Source organism: Poecilia latipinna, unplaced genomic scaffold, assembly GCF_001443285.1.
Source record: "Poecilia latipinna isolate Pla-1442-1.1 unplaced genomic scaffold, P_latipinna-1.0 Scaffold268, whole genome shotgun sequence".
In the NCBI taxonomy this organism is placed as follows: Eukaryota; Metazoa; Chordata; class Actinopteri; order Cyprinodontiformes; family Poeciliidae; genus Poecilia; species Poecilia latipinna.
Genome location: NW_015112884.1, coordinates 279,868 through 301,990, shown reverse-complemented (window position 1 = coordinate 301,990; position 22,123 = coordinate 279,868). Strand labels below are relative to the sequence as shown.

The 22,123-nt window shown below is 39.3% G+C and overlaps 3 protein-coding genes across 7 annotated transcripts; 2 read left to right on the top strand and 1 right to left on the bottom strand.

Annotated features, from left to right (window-relative positions):
• The first annotated feature begins 1,021 nt into the window (after positions 1-1,021).
• Positions 1,022-7,851, top strand: LOC106948012 (uncharacterized). Its single transcript, XM_015033430.1, has 11 exons — positions 1,022-1,731; positions 1,812-1,844; positions 2,617-2,744; positions 2,838-2,900; positions 2,979-3,036; positions 3,144-3,367; positions 3,701-3,760; positions 3,862-3,913; positions 4,297-4,392; positions 4,476-4,514; positions 5,675-7,851. The coding sequence occupies exons 1-11, from the start codon at positions 1,695-1,697 to the stop codon at positions 6,454-6,456; spliced, it is 1,572 nt and encodes a 523-aa protein (XP_014888916.1). The 5' UTR covers positions 1,022-1,694; the 3' UTR covers positions 6,457-7,851.
• Positions 7,852-9,251: 1,400 nt separating this feature from the next.
• creld1b (cysteine-rich with EGF-like domains 1b) lies at positions 9,252-14,585 on the top strand. Its single transcript, XM_015033428.1, has 11 exons — positions 9,252-9,535; positions 10,837-10,957; positions 11,038-11,120; positions 11,312-11,422; positions 11,537-11,628; positions 11,763-11,942; positions 12,044-12,139; positions 12,237-12,320; positions 12,760-12,855; positions 12,950-13,090; positions 13,569-14,585. The coding sequence occupies exons 2-11, from the start codon at positions 10,841-10,843 to the stop codon at positions 13,787-13,789; spliced, it is 1,221 nt and encodes a 406-aa protein (XP_014888914.1). The 5' UTR covers positions 9,252-9,535; positions 10,837-10,840; the 3' UTR covers positions 13,790-14,585.
• mbd4 (methyl-CpG binding domain protein 4) lies at positions 14,163-22,109 on the bottom strand. 5 transcript variants are annotated; one of them, XR_001425093.1, is made up of 13 exons: positions 22,012-22,107; positions 21,658-21,862; positions 20,118-20,842; positions 19,040-19,105; positions 18,795-18,929; positions 18,568-18,717; positions 18,393-18,496; positions 17,591-18,301; positions 16,717-16,835; positions 16,471-16,598; positions 16,290-16,349; positions 16,019-16,208; positions 14,163-15,863 (listed from the first exon to the last, which is right to left on the bottom strand). XR_001425093.1 is itself a non-coding variant. In XM_015033426.1 (8 exons), the coding sequence occupies exons 2-8, from the start codon at positions 21,762-21,764 to the stop codon at positions 18,227-18,229; spliced, it is 1,362 nt and encodes a 453-aa protein (XP_014888912.1). In that variant the 5' UTR covers positions 21,765-21,862; positions 22,012-22,107; the 3' UTR covers positions 16,917-18,226. The 5 variants fall into 5 exon arrangements, 1 of the variants encoding a protein (XP_014888912.1); XR_001425094.1 differs by having other exon boundaries at positions 16,290-16,598; positions 20,280-20,842; positions 22,012-22,109; XR_001425092.1 differs by having other exon boundaries at positions 14,163-15,884; positions 16,290-16,598.
• Positions 22,110-22,123: the final 14 nt, after the last annotated feature.

Sequence of the window (22,123 nt, the reverse complement as noted above, 5' to 3'; positions counted from 1 at the left end):
ATTATATTTATATATTATGTTTCTTATCTACTGTCTGAATCTATGAGTTGTAGTTCAGCTCATGTTGAGCCAAGCTTTCTTAGACAACAGAAATATTAAAATCAACCTCCAAGGCCTTATCTTTATCTAACTAATTGCTACAGAGCTTCGCTGCCTTATCGGATTCTCCTCTTCTTCCTGTTCTTATCATTGCTGGAAGCCCTGAAGTGAACTTCTGCATACTTCTTATATAGTTATAGTCTATCATTGTTATTGGGCTGTTACAAAGTAATTACCGTAAGTAGTGCTTGAAATACTTTTAATGTTTAAAATTATAATTTTTAAAGAAATATAGTTATTGTGATTGTTTTATTTAGAATGAACATCCATATGAGTGACTTGCTTCAGCTGAATGCACATATTTCTAATCTATGCTAACTGTATTTACCTCGGCTTGTACAACAGCCTCATTTGTTTGTGGCACAGATTCAACAAGGAATGAGTTGGAGATGATTTGAGATTTGTGACGAAGTGCATTACTATGTTAAAGTAGTCATCAAGTTAGGAACAATACGTCTTTTATGAGACTGTTAGGGATGGGCAACATAGACTTAAAATTTTATTGCTAGAATTTGTGGCATGTATTGACATAGATGTAAAAGTAGTCACAAAAATATTTATAGCTTCTTTGTAATCTCTCAGCATGTCACTGAAGTTCAAGCCCAATAAATATTAAAACTGCTGATAAAGTCATATGATTTTTAAAATAAAATAAAAAAATCTTTATCAGATAAAGATTTCTGATTTCAGTTAAGATTTCTGTACAACCTGCATTTTATCAAATATTTGAATTTATGGCTCCACGTGGAAATGGTAAAAGTAAAAGAAAACGGTCTATTAAGATACACTATTGGCAATCCCGCCAACAGTCTTAAGTTTTTGAAGTTTTCTGACGTCATTTGTTTCTATCACGATGAATCAAAATTCGTGTCATGGTAAGAAATTGTTCACCATAGTGATAATTGCCCAATTCCAAAACTGTGCAAACACACTGTACAAAGTGCCAGCTGGCAGAGAAGCTCTTCTCCTTCAACTTTCAACATGTTGTGTGTACGGATGGTATTGCACAGACCCTGGTTGTAATGAACGGTTATTTAAGTTTCTTTTACTTTTCTAACTTTTTCAGTTGGGATGCAAATTATCCTCTTACATCAATAATTTGTCTTTTACTCAGACAAGATCTGCTCCTTGTTTGTTTACTTTTTTTTTGGACTCAGATCTAGCTGTGCATGAACATCCAGATCAGCTGTTTTTGAAATCCTCAGACAAGCATCTGGGATCATCTGCATGCTGCATTTAAAATAGCTGAAACTTACTTTATAATTTTAATATTGTTTCTTCTTAATTCTGATGTTCGGGTTAATCTGCAGCAAGGCACGGCCATCATTTCTAGATACTTGATAAGAGTACACTATGAATGTTTTGAACTGTTCAAATGTGACTGACATCAGCCTATCGCATTCGCAAAAAGAAGTGTTATTTAAAGTGTCTGGATGTTATGTCATTTAAAAATGCAATGCAGATATACAATGGATTGACGAGGGTATAAAAGTTTACATTGTTTTTATATTTTTTGGATAACACAGTTGCGACTGACAGAGAGAGTGGATTTTAAGGCTCCTATTGTGGTCACCGCAGATTCAAAGGAAACACAAATGGTCAAAAATATCACATTTCCTTTGGAAAAAGATGGTGAGTTAAAGTGCTGTAATTTCTAGCAAAACAAAAAACAGCAGGGTCACTGAGTTCCTTTTCCTTCCTCTTTCTTTCAGTCTGTCCCTTGAATCGTTCTCCAGAGCCCAAAGGTAAGAGATTAACATTTCACAAATAGAATTGTCCACAAAAATCTATAGAAATGTTACATTCAGTACTGTATTCTGTGGACTGATGACACAAAAGTAGAGTGGATGGTGTAGGGTGCTTTTCTGCTTCATGATCTCAACGACCTGCTGAAATTGATGGAAACGTATCGGATCATCAGTTTCTTTTCGATTAAGCTCAAGTGCGTTTGGGTTAAGCCACACGACAGTGATCTGAAGCACATTAATAATTTCACCTCTGAATGAATTTAAAAATTAAACAAATTAAAGAATTTGGATAAGCCTTGTGAAAGTCCAGACTTAAATCTGGTTGAGATGCTTAAAATCTTTTAATGTGGCTGAATTAAACCACTTCTGCAAAGAAAAACAGGTCAAATTCCCCTACAGAAATTTAAAGCCAAATGGTTGAGGCCACTTTGTTGCATCCAAATGGTTGAGGCCACTTTGTTGCATCCAACTGTTAGGTTTAGGGAGGGAAGTTGTTTCTCACGGTGGCTTGGATGACGTTTTTTTCCCCCTTAATTAATGAAAGAAATCATAATTTAAAAACTGCATTTTGCATGTTGTCTGGTTATCTTCGTTTGTTATAATGAAAATGATAACTGCATGTGTCTTTTACTGTGCTCTGTGAATTTTTGTAAGAGAACGCATTATCTGGAATCATTTGTTTGTTTGTCCTAGCACATGCCGTTACGCAATGGATTTAAAAAAAGACTACGGTCGGTTGTTTACGATGACTGACATGTTCCTCTTCCAGTTCCTAGGCTCCATGTATATGACACAGAAAACTTGGTCCGGCTGCAGCTGCAAAATATTTCTTCCACACAAGGGAAGATCTATTGGGTAATGGAATGGGATGACATATCTGGACAGCCTCTTTTGTGGGTAAGTCATCCCTGAACTATCCAAAAATGTTCATGCACACATTTCAAAACGTTCAACAATAGTTTCACCTGTGTAATTTGCTTGTCTGTGCAGCCTACCAACAAGAGTGAAATAGTTATCCCATCATATCTCATTGCACCATGCCTATGCTTCCTGGTAACTGGAATTTTAACTTGGAAAAATATTCATTTACATATGATGAAAGGAATGATTAAAAAGTAACTATTTTTGTAGGCATGGTTTGATAGTAAAGACACGAAAGGAAAGTACTGTCCTTTCACAAATAAAACAGGTAAGAGTTGTTTCCTGATGTCGCTGTCCGATCTTATCTGCTTCGTGATGCTTTGGTTCATGGAATATGACGTGCCATTTTCTGCTTTTTAAAAAAATGTTTAATAGACGCTCTGAGAAGAATGCAGAACAACGTGTCTGTGGCTATGGTGGAGTCTCCGTTAAGTAGTGGGGACACGGGGCTGAGCTGGAATGTAACCTCTCCCTGTAAAGTGCAGACAGAGGTGCAATTGTGCAAGAAAGACATGGCAGGAGGCCAGTGTGAAGAAGTGACGGGCTCCAGAGAGCAACTCGGCACTGCTGGTTGGAAGGCGGTGCACAGAGTACACTGGGTAAAAATAAAAAAACATTGCTCAATATGCTACACCCTCCGTTCACAAAGTAGGTTGGACCGATTCCAAACATTTGTCAGCTTAGGAGACTTATAAAGATCAGAGGTGAAATGATTCGTATAAAAGAAAAGACATTGTTTGCTTGATGCCTGGCATGAAGTATTTTTACAAGTCAGGCAGCGTTATTGTCCGAGATGTCCTTGCGCATCACAAGTCAGACATTCGATGTGGTTACATCTGGTTACATCGGTTCCTGTGCTTTCAGATCATTTTGAGATCTATTTATTACACTTATTAATTAGCATTTTAATTTATTCCTTTTCGTCCTTTCAGCAAGCAGGGGAGTTCTCGCCACACCTACACCCACACCCACACCCTCAGCTTTGTGTGCAGGTACCATTTGTACTTTTTTCTTCAATAAACCCTCACTGTTTTTAACAACATTTTGTACTGAGCCATTGAACCTACAGTCACTTTAAACCATTATGCTATAGGTTAAATCTGAAGGGATGGTCTCGTTCTCAGAGCCCCAGTGTCCATTTGAAAGTAAGAATTCAAACTACTTCCATACTCTAAAGAATGATGTCCAAAGTTTATTTTTACGTAGATTATGTATTTAATGCATATTATTGTACAGTTCATGCCTAAGAAAAACATGTTTCTCACAAACTTTACTGCCTCATCGTTGCTCTCTTTGCCACATTTTTATAAAGTAGACCAAGCTGAACTCACTAATAAACATGTAATATGTTTCAAAGGCCTTTAATTAGAAATACACCACTTTCATGCAAAACTCTTAGGTCAGAAAATAAGAGTAGATTCATGAGTTTCCTTCTAAACTCTTAGTTGTCTCTTTATGTACTGAATTGTATTCTTTTTCTTAAAAAAAAAGGCTTCTTGATTTTTTTATTTATTTTGTTTTACTTTAGCACATCGAGAAAGATGGATTCTTCTGCTTCTCGTCGGATTTATCCTGATATGTCTGGCTATACTTGGAGTCTATTTGATACGAGGCGTTCTGAAAGGTTGGCTTCTTTAGGATACAAAACTGAATGTCTCTTGCGGTTAGTATGAAAACGTCTCAATATTATTTCTGCTTTTTCTCCAGGATATGTTTGGAGGTGGTTGAAGGATGATGACGTCAAAGGTTTGTCTAACTCTTGTTTTTTTGTTTATGCTGACAAAAAAATACCAAAAACCTTTTGCTGATGTTACAATTCCTTTAAAAACTAGTCTTACAGCTTAAAATCTTCTGCTTCAAATGAAAATGTCAGTTTGTTTTATTTGAACTTGATGTTGTAAACACAAAGTAGAGCATAGTTATAAAGGAGAAGAAAAGGTGTTTTTGAACAATTTAAATAGTCCGCCAAAGTGTATTTAAATCTCAATCCAGCTTTTCTGTGATGCTTAGAGGTTGTTTGAGGAGATAAGTGAACAAACGACATCACTGCAGACTAAGGAACATGCCTGCTATGTCACAGATGAACTTGTAGAAAAGTTTAAAGTAAAGTTTTAAAACAAAATCAAAGCTGCAAACCTACCAACTGTACTTATCTGTAGAGGAGATCAAGCTGAAAATTAGCCACTGTAACTATGAAGGAGGTGCAGTGAACCACAGCTCCGGTAGGATAATCTGTCTAGAGTGCAACCATTAGTCATCCACTCCACAAATCAGGGCTAATTCTGTGAGAGTGGCAAGAATCCAGCACTAAGAAGTCCTGTTTATGGGTTATGCCATAAAAGAAACAGCTGTGAATGGTTAGCTTCGAGCAGCAAACTTGTACAACAACGGAGGAGTGACTAAGAATAAAGTAAATCCATGCGTTAAAATTGCCACGTAAAAATCCAGACATTAATCAAATGGAGAATATGTAGAAATCTTTTGAAAATACCCCCTGGAAGCTTTTATTGCAGTGAAAGTGGTCCTTCAAAGTATTGGCACAAATATATGCTACACTTTTCATATTTTTAATTGTTCAGAAACTTGAAAAGTATCCAATATCTTTTCTCCACTTTACAGCCATGAACTCCTTAGTGTCTGTCTGTCACATAAAATTAAGATAAAATCCACAAAGGGTTTGTGTTTATCACGTGACAAAATGTAAAACAGTTTTTCAAGGCAGTGCAAAAGTTAGATTTTTTTATTTATACCAGTTGTATAGTTCAGGCGGGATTTTTCTTTTTACTCTGTGGCTTAAAAAGTACATTTGATTCATTTAGTGTTAATTTATTACGACATGCATTATTTTCAACAAATACTGAATTTGACTTGTGATTCACCCAGCATGAATGTTTTCTTTCTTTCAGGTGCCGTGGGTGGCGGTCATGTGATGCTGCTATATCCGCCTGATGATGACAAGCGTCTGCCAGAGCTCCTATGTCACTTGGGTTCATCTCTTCAGGCCCTGGGCTTCACCGTGTCTCTTGACCTCTGGAGCCAGTGCGAACTCGGCGTGCTCGGCCCCGTGCCGTGGCTCCACTCGCGACTGGACCGTCTGAAGCGGCAGGGCGGCAAGGTGGTGCTAGTCCTAACCCAGACCACGTGGGCCAGAGCCGAGGAATGGGGAGCCCGCAGCTGCGAGAACAATGAAGAGAACATCAGAGGAGTGGAGAGGGACTCTGCCTCGTCCTGCCACGTGGATGTTTTTGGCGCCTCGCTGAGCTGTATTCTTGCAGACTATTTACAGGGCCGCGCAGGCGAGCGGTTCATGCTGGTGCAGTTTGAGTCACTCCCTCCTGCGCCTCCAGGTGGCTATCGGCCGCTTCCACGGCTTTTTTGTGGACTCCATCTCTACAGCCTTCCTTCCCAAAGTCTGGGCTTTCTGACTGAGCTGGCGGGCTCCAAACAAATCGCCTCAGCATCAGCAAGGCGGAAAAGAGCAGGGGGGCTTCGAATGGCATCCAGAGCGTTTGCCAAAAGGCTGTCGGGGTTCACAGCGGGGACAAATGTGTTGCACCTTGCTGGTGTATCTCCAGGCTGTGTTGGGCGGGAAGAGGAAGACTCTGGGGAAATACTACTATTGGAACCAAATTTAATCACACCACCGTCCAGTCCTGATACAGTGGTCGGTAAAATGGATTGGGTCTGACAACTAGAGAGGATCGTAAAGGACAAGTTATGGGAGGCTTCAGTGAACAAATATACCTCAATTAATGCACAAAGACATCCATTTTCTGTTTGTGTTACCCTTACTGTATTGTGGGATGCTGTCGCTTGATGATCTCCAAGTGTCTCCAGAAGTTGTTGGACAGAAGGCAGTTAAGGGTTAGGATACAACTGCATGACATTAGAGCATTCTATGGAAATAATATTGGTAAATATTGCATTGATGATATCAGTTACGATATGCCTAATATTTTCCTTCTTGTCTCTATTGTCTGTGCTTCAATGTTATTAGCGTCCAGTGTGAGGATTTGCTGCAGTGAGACTGAGATTAATATTGGAAGAAAATGCAATTTCATAAGTCTTGGAATATGTTAGCTGCAATTATTGCACTCCAGAGAGTCCTTTGAAATATGTTTATTGCGCAGTCTGATATTGCAATAATTTTGCGATATACTGTGCGGACCAGGGTAGACCCTGGTTAGGTTGCTGATCCAGGACATGGCAACACAGAAAAGCACAAGGCAAACAACCACACAGACATGTTCTGCCACCTGTGGGGAATTGAAAGAGAAACGTAGCACACTTAGTTTGAACAATGTGAAGAAAGTGGAGCAACTGGAGAAAACCTACACACGCATAGGGAGAAAATTTGAACTCGGAGTTCAGAAAATGCACACAAACATCTATAGTTAGTTTGAAGTGACCTGTTTACCATGTCTCTCAACTGTGGGAGGAATATGACATGTTTGGGAGAAAACACTCATGCCTAAGGACAACATGGAAATTGTGTGGGACATGTTGAGAAAAAGCATCATATTGTTCAACAGTTTTGCTAGTTAGGTTTATCAAACAGTAATGTCGGCTTGATAAACCTGGATGGTGTGTTTAGCAGCAAGAGCAGTTTTATATGATAAACATCAGGTCAGTAAAGCTTGAGCAGCTAACGCTTAAGAGAAACTTGATCCAGCACTGGAACATGACACTACCTGGAAAAACAAAATGCATTAAATATAGAAGATATTTTTAGGAGTTTGCAAATTTTGTTTGATTGTGATCTTGAAAAAGCAAAATGGCATTAACTCAAAACCTCAGAGAGAGCATTCTCAGTGTAGCATGCACTTGATATTTATACCAACCTTTTCACAGGCACTGTGTGTATTTAAGTCATTTTACTTGTACATGATGGTCTTGCACTTCATCTGGACAGTAAAAACCGTACAACTCCCAAAAGAAAAAATGTATATATATATGATAGACTGTACATGTAAATATGCTATATGGTTTGCTCAGGAATTCTGAGTTGGTTTTATACTGTGATTTCTCTTAAATGTTTTGATATGGGATTGAATAAAGCATTATTGTATTTCTCTATAAACAACTTTTGCTCATATCTGAGTAAATAACAGATACTTTAGTTTGACTTACTACAATTTCACAATAAAGAGATAAAGCTCAACAGGAACACCATGAAGACGTGAAATTAAGAAGAGATGTGCCAGTCAGCACTTTGGTTGTATGGAGAATATGGAGCACTGCAGATGCAGTGTATGACTTGGGTAAAACAATACTCAAGAGAAGCACTCAATAAGCATGTTTTTACTCAAAATTTAAAAAAGTAGCCATCTGGGAAATTATTTCCTTAGGTGAGCTTTTTGTAGCTGTGAACATTATGTTTGATATATTGAAAAAAGTATTTAATCAGAGACAAAAATACATTTAAAGTACAAATATGATTACAAAGCAAAATTAGGTAGAGCAAACACTTTTTCTAATAAATTTTTCAACATAAAACTTATCAAATCAATACAGTACGTAACATATGTGTAGAGGACAGGATAAAGTATGTTCCAGTGATAATATATCCTGTTTGCTGTTTCTTTCCTTGACTTCCAAAAAACTGAACAGGCTCAGCAGAAAGAAAATAATATTAAAACAACAAAGCGTGTGCGCAAACATGGTGTGTTACAGTATACAAACAGTGAGACTGTGGTGGTAGATCAGGTGAGCACTATCTTCTTTGCAATGGTAGTGCCTAAAGGATGAGCTCCGGTAGGAGTCCACTTGAAATGATAAAGGTGGCTCACACAGAAAAATGTTATCACAATTAAAAGATGAGCTGTTCAAGATTGTTCTATGTTTTAAAATGGTTTCAACTGAGCAGCATCACGGAGAAACGTTTGCGAATCCCCAGAACAAAATAATAATAAAAGTAAAAAGAATCACACGTGGTGGCAACAACTGAACTCTGAACGTAAATCTAGAAATGACACCGAACCAAACTGAAGTCTAAAAATCCTATTGGAATTTGTGGTCATAATTCTAACGTCTAACTTTCCTTCATTAAATTTTGACTTTTGGGGACCTTCTATTAATTTTCCATTCTTGAAACTTGTAAATTCTAACACTGAAAGTAGTGAATGCAAAAATGAAATGTCATCCTTCAAACAGTCTTGCGCTGTTACTACATCTGCAAATAAATACGTTTCATTTAAAAGTAAACACAGTCATATAAGAGCAGTGCATTCAGTATATGAAATAATGTCAGATTACACATAAATAAGCGGTGCACAAGATAACCAGGGAAAAAACGTTTTAAGACGACTCGAAGATAATCAGTTAAATATAAATATAAAAATCGAGCCACTCAAAAATGAATAATAGGTTAATTTAATAATTTGTCATTTCAGAAAAGAAAATGTGATATGACCGTTAACACACGTCATCGATGGGTGTGACGGCTCTGATGTGTGATTGGCTGATAGATTAAATCCCAGCAACGTCATATCCTGCGTGGCAGCCGCTCCATGGAAAACACAGAAGAGGCTAGAAGCCAATCATTCATTCATCCCAACGGAGTGCAGTCTCTGCCCGTCCCACTGCAGTCCAGCACCACGGCTGCTGCAGGAGCATTTCCAGCGTTAACCAAACATTCTTTGGCTGAAAAGTAAAAGTTAAAGGAGGATTCCTAAAATGTGAAGTTGGCCGGCTTCAGGTGACAGTGAGCCAGCAGGGACCGAGACGATCTGTCGGTGGTGCAGCAGACGTTGTGGTTTAATAACGAGGTACAGAAATAAAAATCTCAAAGCAAAAACATGGAGGTAAAACGATTAAGCGATATATATGCATCTGATTGGATAGTGCCTCCAAATAAATAAAGTAGCGGCCAGAAGAGCAGTCTTTATAAATACGGTTGACTAATGCTAGCAGCTAGCTGACCTTAGCTGCTAGCTGGTGCTGATGTTGCTCAGCTAACGTTGAAGTCAGAGCATCTTAGCCTGGATAAATAGCTTATTTTGTTGTTTTTATTACTACGTTACTGTGCAGAATGTTACATACATATGATTTATATAGAAGATAAATGTTGATTTATGAGATGTACTACTATTTCAGTGGGTTATCTTTAATTGTACCTTACCTTGTCTTAAAATTGTATTTTAATTGCTTGTCCTCCCTTGTTTGAAAGTTTACTATTACTGTTTTAATTTATTATTTTCTCATTAGCATGTACGTTAAATGTTACAGTGCAGTAGACATACAAGCAGGCAAATCATGCATTTCATCCAAAGAGCAGTCCTATCTGCTACAATGGAATATTATTGGGCAAGATTGACCACCTGTATATTATTATTATTATTTATTATTATTTAAGTCTCATTAAGCTCAAGAACTGCAAAGGTTGGCCTGACCAAGAACAGAAATGTCGCAGTGGACAAGACAAATGGACAATAACAGAAACAAACATTAAAAATATTCAAAGTGCAAACAATTTATCTAATAAAATGTAGTACGGTAGTTATTACTGTAGCAATTAAAAATAAATAAAACTGTAACAATTTAAAACGAGCAGTTTCTGCTGTCGGTTTCTTAAGATGGATCCGGAAGATCTCACTTAAACAAGTTCTGACAGTTTTAGTTCAGATTGGAATGCTTTCCAAGCATAGAGGAGAGAGAAACTGAAAGCTTTCTTTCCAGTTTCCGTTCGCATGCGAGGAGCATAGAGGCACAAAATGTAATTCGATTTCATGGTATAATGGCTTCAGTTTTCTGAAGGAAAATGCATACATATGTAGGAATCAAGCCAACAAGAATTTTGGTAAATCAGAGTAATACGATGTTGCTTGTTGCAGTGAAACACTACTGTATCAGCAGTAAGCAGTTATTCAGACATGGAATAACGTTGGCTGTTTTACCAAGCAGCTTTTGGAACTTTTAAGGCTTTAGGGAAGTTTTCAAATCAATAACTGCAAAGAAAATTACACTCAGTGCAGATGAACTTTAGAAGACCAACGTGTTGCTTCAAACTTTAGAGACCCTCTGTCTGTCTGTTCTGGTGAAGCACATATTTTCTGTTTGTCCTCTGAAGGATCATGTGGGGAGTCTGGCCTTTCCTGCCTGCTCTGGTGCTTCTGTCAGAGCTCTCTGTGGAGAAAGTCCAGACGGCGCCATGCCAAACCTGCAGAAAACTCACTGAAAGCTTCATTAAGGTAAATCTGATAAACTGCAAGTTTTCACTTGACATCTTTCTATCGCGCTCAGGATTAAAAAAATTTATGTTTTTGTACAGGGATTAGAAAAAACAGCAAACAAGAACTTTGGTGGCGGCAACACTGCATGGGAGGAGGAGAAGCTGGCTAAGTACGCACGCAGGTAGGAGTAGTTTCTGCAGCTGACCTTTGAGGTACTGTGGCCATTTGTAATTAACATCCGTTTTGTCTATTATTCAACATTTCCCTAGAATGTTTTTTGGTTTTAAATGTTGAATATTTCTTCTTCATGTATTTACTACTCGCATATTTCTGTGGTTCAACCTCTGCCTAATCATCGTCTCCTCGTTTTAGCGAGACTCGGCTTTTGGAGATCGTCGAAGCCGCTTGTGAGAAAACAGATTTTGAATGTAACCGTCTGCTGGAGCAGATAGAAGACCAGGTTGAGACGTGGTGGTTCCACAGGTACAGTACAGCTTTAACAAGTGTTAAAGACAAGTTTTTAAAATTTTTTTATTATAAACCTGCCTTCACGCTGTGCTATCATGAGCCTGTTTGAACATTGTGTTTGTTTTCCAGGCAGCAGGAGGCACCGGATCTGTTTGAGTGGCTCTGCATTGAGCAGCTAACACTATGCTGCCCACCTGGACACTTTGGACCTGACTGCAAAGGTGTGCACAAGCAGGTTACTTCATGTTAGTACAATAAAAAAAAAAAAAAAACAGAGTCTACATCCTTGCTTACTTCCTTCATTGCTGCAGTATGTAAGCAAAGAGCTGATCATTGTAATCGTGCTAATTTGAAGAGTGCCCGTCTGGACCTGGAGGTGTGTGTGGAGGTCTGGGCCGATGTGAGGGTGAGGGCACTCGTCTGGGAGATGGGGAGTGTGTCTGCGACCCGGGTTACTCGGGCCAGCTGTGCCAGAGCTGCGCTGATGGTTACTTCCGGGAGAAGAGCTCCAACGACAGCGCAGGGGCTTGCTCAGGTGCGACATTTCCCTACTGCTGTTTACACGTTTTTAAATCGCCGTCGTGTTCAGCAGGACCGGATGCTGGTTTGATGTTAACGGTTCTCGCCCACGTCTAGCGTGCTACCACTCCTGTAAGAAATGCTCAGGGCCACAGGACTACAAGTGCCTCGCCTGCAAACCTGGGTGGATCCTTCATGACAACAAGTGTGTGGGTGAGTGTGAATTTGTTTTTGTTTGTTTTTGTTTGTTTTTTTTTTTAGCAAGTTTGGATGAATACACTTCCTGTGACTTTTACCATGTCTCTTGTAGACATTGATGAGTGCGGCACAGAGCTGGCTCGTTGTCCTTCCAACACTTACTGTCACAACATAGACGGATCCTATGAATGCAGAGGTACGGCTCCTTCAATATGTATTGATCTCTATCAAACAAAATCATCCTGGTTGTTTCAATTGGGACCAAATGGTTTGAAACCAACACTGGTTGGTGTGAACTTTATTGTTGAGGAAATAGCAGTCAGCTATTTTCAGTCTCTGTGAGGTTTTTGAAAATTAAGTCAGAGTTAGTGCATCATTTACCAATTTGAAGTAATTTACTAGATCCTATAACTGGTCAGGAAATGCTGTTTGTATTATTGTCTTGAAGATGAGTTTGTTTTTGCATTCATACCAAAAACGAAAGACTTTGATTTTTCTTAAGAAAACTTAAGAAACATGAACTGTGGTGGTTGTGAAAACTACAAACTTGACCACAGTGGACAGTTGCTTCTCTGCTATCTGGCAGAGCATCACATTGACAGTAGTGATGCTGACCGTTTCACCTTTGCGTCCAGGCTGTGACCAGGCGTGTGTGGGCTGCATGGGCAGCGGTCCGGCTCGCTGTAAGAAATGTGCGCGTGGCTACAGACTGAAAGGAGCCAAGTGTCTTGGTATTCAAACTGTCATTAATTATCTGTGTAATTTTTAACACGTAAGGTTATCCTGGTGGAGGATTCAGCCATTTTCCCGTGTGTTCCCTCTCAGATATAGATGAATGTAGCGAACGCGCAATAGCGTGCCCCGGACTGAACGAGGCCTGCATCAACGAGGAGGGCTCCTTCCACTGCGACTGCGCTGAGGGATTCATCAGAAGAGACAGCATTTGTGTGGAGAATAAGCCACCTGGTGAGTATCGGGTTTTAGGCAAAGCAGTACGAACCCAAATAGTCTCTCGTCTGTATTCTCTCTGTATTCTCTCTGAATAGTTTGGATTAGAATCAATGCTGCCAGTGTTTAATACCTTCTGCTGTGTTTAAATACAGCTGATTTGTACATTAAGTATTTTTTCCATTTACATATTTAAAAAAAAAAAAAAAGGAGTTTAACATGGGGTGGTAACAGAGCCGTATAGAGAGTGACAATTAAAACACGTTGATGTTTGTAGTTCTTAGGGATAGAAGGCACTGTGTCTGTACATTTGAAGAGAATTGTACGGTATAAATGTAAAGTTTCTGTGCGAGAAATACTGGCAAGAAAATTGCGCGTAAAGACGGCGTCAGTTATGCAGCAAATGTTGACCTCATTGTTGGAAAGCAATCCGTAAGGAGATCTCCGTGAAGTTTGGACTCTGAAATCTGAGTTTGCTTTCGTCTTGCCTCCTCAGCTGGCCCAGAGAAAGGTCTGTTTGACGACATGACGGATGACGAGGTCCTTGTGCTGCAGCAGATGTTCTTCGGCGTCATAATCTGCGCCCTCGCCACACTTGCAGCCAAGGGAGACATGGTCTTCACGGCCATTTTTATTGGAGGAGTGGCTGCTATGGCTGGATATTGGCTGACAGAGAAGGGAGACTACATGCTGGATGGATTTCTGAAGGGACGTTAGGCTGTCTTCACATGTAACAAAGGGACCTGGGGATGCCAGCCAGGAGAGGTGAATAAGACTTGACCGATGGTGGGACGTTATCTTCAATGCTAGCCTTTCAGGGATTAATCATGTAATTTACAAGGGCTTGGATTAATTAATGTATAACCGATGAAGAGGATTATGCAAGAAAAGGTGAAGACTAATGATGTCATGAATGAAGCAACACTGCACTGATATATAAGATACCTGAACTTCATTCCCTACCATAAGCTTTGCCTGTGTCAGGTTACTGCTATACTCCGGATGGTAGCTATGGGCAACACTGTCCCCTCAACACTGTCCCCTCAGATTGACCCTAAGTAGAGTCCGAGTTGGTTTCTACCACAAGTTTTTTTTGTTTTTCACTGAATGACTTTATATACCTCTTCCTCTGTGAATGTGTGTGCCACAATGCATGTTATGTTCATTTGAAATCAGAAGTACTGCACTGTTTTAATTTATTGTTTACTTTAGCATGATTGTTTTTTACTTTTTTTTTTTTTAGCTGCTGGATTATTTATTTAAATGTAAAAGGAGTGTGTGAGTGTAATCTGGATGACTCAAGCCAATTACTGTTGCCTGTTTTTTTTAAAGCTATATTTATGTTTGTGAATATTTAGTTGTTTGTATTATCAATGCAAACATTCAGCTGTAATTCAGAGATTATTTTGGAGAGCCATCACGCCAACACCTCTGATCCATTATCGATCCTTCTTTACCCGGAGTGGAATCGTCCACAGGTGTTTGCTTTACAATAAAAGGAGATTTTACTTTTTAGATCAGAAAGCTGTTGTTTTCTAATGATTAATATAAGAAATATTAACATTTGATTTATTGCATTTGTTGCCATGCAGCAAAACAACACATGGTCATGTTATGCTCAACACATGACAACGATGACTGCTGACATGACTGTAGTCCAGTAAGCTGTCACTGAGGATGAGTCACAAGAGCTCCTTATTAAAGAAACTGATTCTTCAGAGTGGTGTTGGCAGATATGTTAATGAGAAGTCGTGTGAAAGATAAAACAATGGTTGAAAATGGCCCTGAAACAAAGCAATGGAAGAATTCGATGCATACTGTAGCTGGAATCTGAATTTCTCACACTGATGTATCCTGGACCAGGGCCACAGCTGTTGCATTGCTTGTCTGCACCCACTCCTAAGACGAGGACAACATCAGAAGCTTCTTACTTTAGGAGAGAAAGGACTAGATGGCTGCAAATCCTTTCTTTTTGAATCCTGCATTTCATTTGAAAAAAAAAAAAAACAAAAAAAAAAACATAAGGTCTGAGAGGTAGAATGGAAAGGCCCAGGCTTGAGGTCCAGTGAGTAGTTTCCTATCAGTGTTGGTCTGGGGAGCCATGTTATCTTGCTGGTGTTTGTTGTATTCTAGATCAAAGTCGGTGCAGAAATCCACCGGGAGATCTTTAAGGAAATGCCGATTTAATTTTTGAGCATCAAAAGGAGGAAGAGAGACAGAGCAGACCCAACAATGGAGAAAAGCTCAGTTTGCTGTTAAAGCAACCTGGGCTTCCATTACAGCTCTGCTGCAGCCTGATCGTCTTCATGCCACGTTGCTTTGATGCAGTAATTCACACAAAATGAAACCTGATCAAGTGTTGAGATTTTGTATGGTACTGGACATGTACTCGTATATACCTTTGTTTTTTTTAATGTTTTCATATTGTTTTTTTTAATATTCCAGAAACACAATTTTGAGTTTTAATAAGCTAAGCTATAATTACATCTCAAGACATTTTTTCCCCATATATATATATATTTGAAAAAACAAAACACTACACCCATATTTTAAGTTTCTTCCCCTTCACATAATACGCTTTCTGTTTTCCATCACTATTTTTTCTTTTTCATTTCAAACTGAGGGTTTGCTCCTCGGTGGCTGAGAAGAAGCCTGAATTGCAGGTTTTGGCTACTTGGAGTCATGTCAGTGTTCCACTCCAGTTAATGGGGTTGAGTCGCAGCAGCTCTCTCTCTTTCAGAGCCTCCTGGGAATGTGTTAGTGCTCTGTCCCTCCTGCTCTGCTCCATTAGCTGCACACAAAACAAGTACAACTGAGACAAAGAGAAAAAGAAAAAAACGAGACATTTTACTGTAACCTCAAAACATGCTCCAGGAAGCATTTTCAGCATATTTTAGTACGCAGCGGGACTGGTAATGGATGCATAATGCATGATTGGGACCGTACCCTCTTGTTCTCATCTCTGTAGACTGTCATTGCTTTGGTGTGCTGAATTCGCTGCTGTCTCTCACTAGACAGGGCGAGGCGGTCCGCCGCGATGAGATGCTCTGCTTCTTTTACTTTACTAGCCAGCTGCAGCTTCAGTTCCACGCACTTCTCCTCCATCTGCCTCTTTAGCTGCTCTCGTATCTCCTTTCTGTCAGAATAAACCACATATTAATGTCTTGTGCAAAGGTGAGGCCTTGTCAGAGGATAATCTAGAGCTGAAGTGATTTACCTGTACTCTTCTTTCTCACTGATGGTTCCATAAAATGGTTTCCTCCACACCTGATGATACCTGGCACAACAACTTCAACTCAGTGACCATGATTTCATCTTGTTTTGTTGTTTTTTTAACAGTACAACCAAAACAAAAGTCAAGCTATTCCTGGGTGTATCTCAGGTCTCATTCTTTCCACCTGAAATGCTCTCCTCTTTGCATGATCAGCGCCCTCTGGTGGTTATGATGGTGAACAGCGCATGTTTCAAGACTGACGGTGCGTTTATTAACCAAAGGTGGGTGCAAAGGATCCAACCTCTGAATATTCTGCGAATCAGATTTATACATTAGTGCTTTTATACTTACTTGCATTTATTGTGTCTAATTATTTATTAATGCATCTACAGCAACCGCACATCAGGTCGACACCAGGTAATCGCCTCACCTGACTGCTCTTTAGCACACTACCATTGTCTGGGAGAACTGGTAATGTCATTGGAGTCACAGCAAAGCTTGGAGTGTCTTGAGAAACATAAATGGGTCAAGCTACTATAGAGATAGGTGCTGCAATAGAGAGAGAGAGAGAGAAAACAAAACAGAAATGTATGTAATAATCCCCATGATAATTACACTAATACATTTGGTGGCTTTAAAGATTTATTTGAACGTTTTATCCTTCAGGATGGAAACAAATCAAACAAGAAAATACTTTTGTGGATTTCTAAAGCCAGTCCTTGAGCTATTTGTGTCAAAGTTTCAATCATTTGACCCACACATCATCAGAAGAAAGGTAATTGGTTGGATGCTTAACCAAAAAAAAAAAAAAAAAAAAAAAAAAAAAAAAACACCAAGCCTTTTTTGCAGTGAAAACACAACACAAAACTGGTTTTGGAATTTAAAAAAGTCAAAATAAAATTCTAGTAGTTTGCCCAACCTTGACCCTTTGGAACTTTCTACACTGTGCATAAAATCTGGTTCTGTGGCATGAAATTAATTCATTTAGATAATCCTTGCCATTACAATAACCTCTAGTCATGATTTCTCACACAAGGTGACTTCTCTTGCTTGGAATATTTAACCAAACATTTGGTTGTATGCCTATATGCAAACATGAAATCCTTTAATAAAATTTGAGTGTCCCAAGTTTTTTTTTTGAAAAATGTTAATTGCTAATTATCCAAGCCTTCCACCCTGAAAAAAAAGAAGCAAAATTAAGATGCGAAAGTTAATATAATATGCAAATGTTAAAGTAGAGATAAACTTTTCACCAGTCCTGTAAATAAAAAACAGAGGAAATAAATGAAACAATGTTTTCTTACGTAGTCTCATCTTTAGGTCTTGCTCTTTTCTGCTGGAACTCCTGAGTCCAGACTTTGTGTGCCGAAACATCCCAAACTCCTAAAGCTTAAAATAATATGTCTTTTAAAGCAAATGTCCTTTTTACATTAGAATACATAAAAATCTGAGCTTTCCATATATCTGTAATGGCCCCAGTTAAACATTAAACCCAGATGAATCAGAGCATTCAGTCAGTGTTTTGCTTTTGCAACCGTCTCCTTGGGAATCGAGTTTCCCACCCCTCTAATAAAACAGAGCTGCAACACTGACTGAGTGGCCAAGCATCAGCAGACTCAAAAGAGAAAGATTATTAGCACGTGGCAACAAACTAACCAGATAAATACTGAGAACATTTCCAGGCGTGAGCTACATTTCAACTAAACAAGGAAGAGAATCCTTTCATCTGTTAAAATGACTAAAACTCTTTTATTGAACAAGAAATAAAACTTTTTAAAGGGCAAACATTTGAACCTTTGCTGCATAATTTTTATGGGATCCAGATTTAAAAGTGCAAGTGTATTGTTTTGATCTGCTGCAGGCTAGATAACGTCCGTGATTATGTAGAATAGAAGATTTTCTTGCTCGAAGATAAAGTCTTTCTCAAGGTTGAACATTCTTCATATTCCCAACGTTTTATGGTTCTCCCACAGCCAGGCATGGTATTTATTTAACTTGTGATCTTCAGGAGTCACCTATAACAGGAAAATACAGATAATCTGCCTGATTTAGCTTAATTGTGACTTAGAAATAACTTAAAATAGCTCGGGAGTTGAGTTCATTCACCTGCCTCCACTCTTCAACACAGAAGATCCTGTAGGAGTCGTTCCCGTACTTGCCAATACCGTGCAACTCAATAGGGTAGCGCCACTGTTTATTTAAAAACTCATCTAATCAGGAGAAAACACAGTTAGTTTTCTTCCTAGGCAAAAGTTATCCGGCAGAAGTCTAATATCCTCACCGGAGAAGCGGATGATTGTTTTGGCTCGAAGCTCATAGAGCCCAAGTGGCTTCATGAGTTCAGACATGGGCTTCCAGTCGGCCTCCCGGGTCACCTCTGCAGATGGGTAGCGCTCAAAGAACACCCAAAGCACCGGAATGGCCATTTTCCCTGTAATGGAGAACTAGTGAAATACCAGTTTTTTTTTACTGCAGATTGACTCAGGCTGCAGAAATGTGGGACTTTACCACTTGTCTTATTCAGAAAAATAGTGGCCACCAGGAGCTTCCAGGGGTCATGGAAAAGGGTTTCCTGTATGAGGTTGAAGGGAGACCGGGGAGGTGTCCATTTTCTGAGAGATTTCCTCCTGGGTGGGCTGAGTCCTGAGCACAAACACAGAGAACAGTTCTCTAAAAACACAAACGATATCTCAGATATTAGGACGAGTAAAGCCTGATAACAACTGTGCACAAGTTAACCCAATAAACATTACCATCTTTGAGACATTTCGCACTGAAATAAGGGCTTGTTTTCCGCCTGCTCTCCACATTCTTGGATCCTATGAGAACACAGGAAAGTGTTAAATAGATCATAATGTCTGTCATTTTAATATCCTTGAGGTTTTAATGAACGCAAATATGATTTTTAGGGCTCTCACAGACTAGAATTAAGTTGTCATAAAAGCATTACTAAAATTCTGAATTTTAAGCTCGACAGAAACGCAGGGTGTACACACCCTATTAAAGGATTTAACTGTAATTTGCTGTGACAAAGCACACTTGTGTTTGACCTTGTAATTAGCATAATGTAAAGTAATGCTTGGGCTTCCATTAAACAGCTAATGAGATACAAGGCCTTGCAAAAGTATTCACACAGCCTGAACTTTTTTTAACCACATTCTTCAATATATTTATATTTTATAGCCATCTTTTGTCTTAAAGTCAGACCAACACAAAGCAGGGCATGGCTGTGGAGTAAAAGTTGAAAACCGTGAAATGCATTTGTTGTCAGTTTTCTGTTGTTTAGCTCCTCCAATCCTTCAGTAAACTCTAACCAGCTACCGTGTTGCTCCTTAAGAAAAACCTTCCCATGCTGTGATTCTACCACCAATCATGCATCATTTTGTTTCCGTTTTGCAATTTTACACGTTACTTGGTGTAACGTGTAAATCCCATTTTATTGGGATTTTCTCTATCACACAAAATCCCAATGAAATGCACTACAGTTCGAAACATATGATGACTTTTGTAATGTGCTACAAATGGTCAACTTTACTCCTCTGAATCACATTTTAACCTGACAGAGCTTTTGCTTTTGCTGTAAAGTCATGTAAATAAATAAGATGATTTTCTTCATGAAGTGCCATCAAATCACTGATGTTTCAGTTATTTTCTTATACCTCTCTTGACATGCAATTGTAGCTGGAGAATGCTCAAGCTGGACATATTTAGAAAACATAATTGAAAAAAGTTTATGGTTTACAGCATACAAGTTTAGCTAAAAACTAAATGGAAAAAAAAGTCTTGATTACAAACTTTTCTTCGCTGTCAGACCGTGTAGCTCCTACTTACTATTATGAGAATCTCTAACTGGTGTGCAGCTTCCACCACTGTTGTCAGATAACACCTCCTCTCTGTGACTGTGACTGTCAGCATTATCCACTACCTCTGAATTAGACTTGTTGTCATCTTTGCTGTGAGGCTGTGCAACATCTGTGTTTGCCACGTTCTCACTTTCATTCTCGCTCTCAGTGGCAGCTTCAACACTCAGAGTCGGGACCGAAGGCGGCGCGTTTGCCGGTTGATTCCTGGGAGCTGGAAGGAAGGTGTTTTGTTGATCACTGGAAGGAGCCAGTCTCAGAATTTTCTCCCTCAACAGTCCCACCCTCCGGGGGCTCTGGGGTGTATGATCATCATCCGCCAAGTCTGATGAAGATGCAGCTTGTGAGCTAATCTGCTCAGCCTCCTCAGCTATGTCCTCTTGCAAAGTATTACTTTTAGTATCCTCAACAGCAGGTGTTACCTTGCTCTTCCTGACTTTACATCTGGTAGAGGAAACGCTGTTTTTAGATTTATGTCTGGCAGATTTCACTTTTACACCTGTTTTATCCTGCTGTCCATTTGCTTGCTTTTTTGTCCATTTCTCTTGCGTTTCTTTGGAATGATCTGTTTCAGAGCTGGTGAACTTAGTTTTGGATGAGGTGAAATCAAACAGGTTTATGTCCAGGTTCTCTCCTCCATTTTTTAACAGATAATCATGCAAGGATGACTTAGATCGGAACCTCTGCCCACTGGGACTGAAACAAACAAACAAAAAAGATTAGTCATTGATTAGCCATGTGCATGTAAATAAATTAAGTTTAGCCTCCTTCAGTAACTGTCTGCTGGACACCTTTTAATTAATTTCACTTCAAAAGTTCTTTATTATTACTCCAAAAGAAAATGAAATGTTTTTGTAACTGGCTGTGGGAAGAAAGAATCTCTTGTAGTGTTCTGTATTACAGTGGATCTGAGGACGTCTCTGACTGACAATGTTGCATGTCAGTCTGATGAAGAGGATACTCGGGGTTCTCCTTAATGTTGTTCATTTTATGAAGAATCTTTCTATGATAATCTCCAGAGATTCCACTGCAGATCCCAGGACCAACCATCTTTAATTTTTTTTTTTTTTTTTTTTAGGTCCCTGGTTCTGCTGCCCCAACAGATGATGACAGAAGAGACACTCTCAACAACAGACTTATAGAATATATGTAGCATCTGGCAGTACACATAGAAGGACCTAAACTTCTCCGAGATGCAAAGTCTACTCAGCTGTCCCTTCTTGTAGACGACTTAACTGTTAAGGCTCAAGTCCAGTCTGTTGTCCAAGTGAATACTTAGATATTTATACTCATTCACCACCAAGCACCGTTTGACCTAACCCTGTTCCTGCTAAATCCACAATCATCTCCTTTGCTTTGTTTACATTCAAAGCGTTTCTACACCATGCAACAAAGTACGTTGTCCACCAAGGTCTCTATACCCATTTTCTTGTCCATTTCTTTTTAATTAACTTTTTGATATGTAAAGTGACTTGCGGAAAAAACAAACAAACAAACAAACATCGAATCACCTTATTATGTACACGTCCAGTTTTCCTGCAGTCTTGCCAGCTTTTCTCTGCCTCACTTCTCTAACCCATCCATGTGGTAGTGCTTCCTTGTTACTCTCGACCTCCATGTCTAAGCTGATTTCCAGCTCATTTTCACCGTTGGTGAGAGGAAGCTCAGATTCAAGGACGCAGCTCAGACCAGTTTTCACCCTGTCCTCTCAAATGTCTACAGTAAAATGACAGCAGACACAGTTTGCTGTGAAAAAAAAATCCACCGTGCAACACAGAAGAAGCGCCATTCCCCTCCCCCCATTATTTTTATGCAACAGCAAGCGAAGAGAGTAAATCACAATCAAATTAGCGAATTACACCTACCGAATTCATCAAATTTATTTTGCTATGGAGCACAGCGGTCCAAACCAAGTTTTGTTCTGTCAACAGTGGAGCGGAACTGAGCATGTGCAGAAACTCGGAAGCAGTTCTGAGC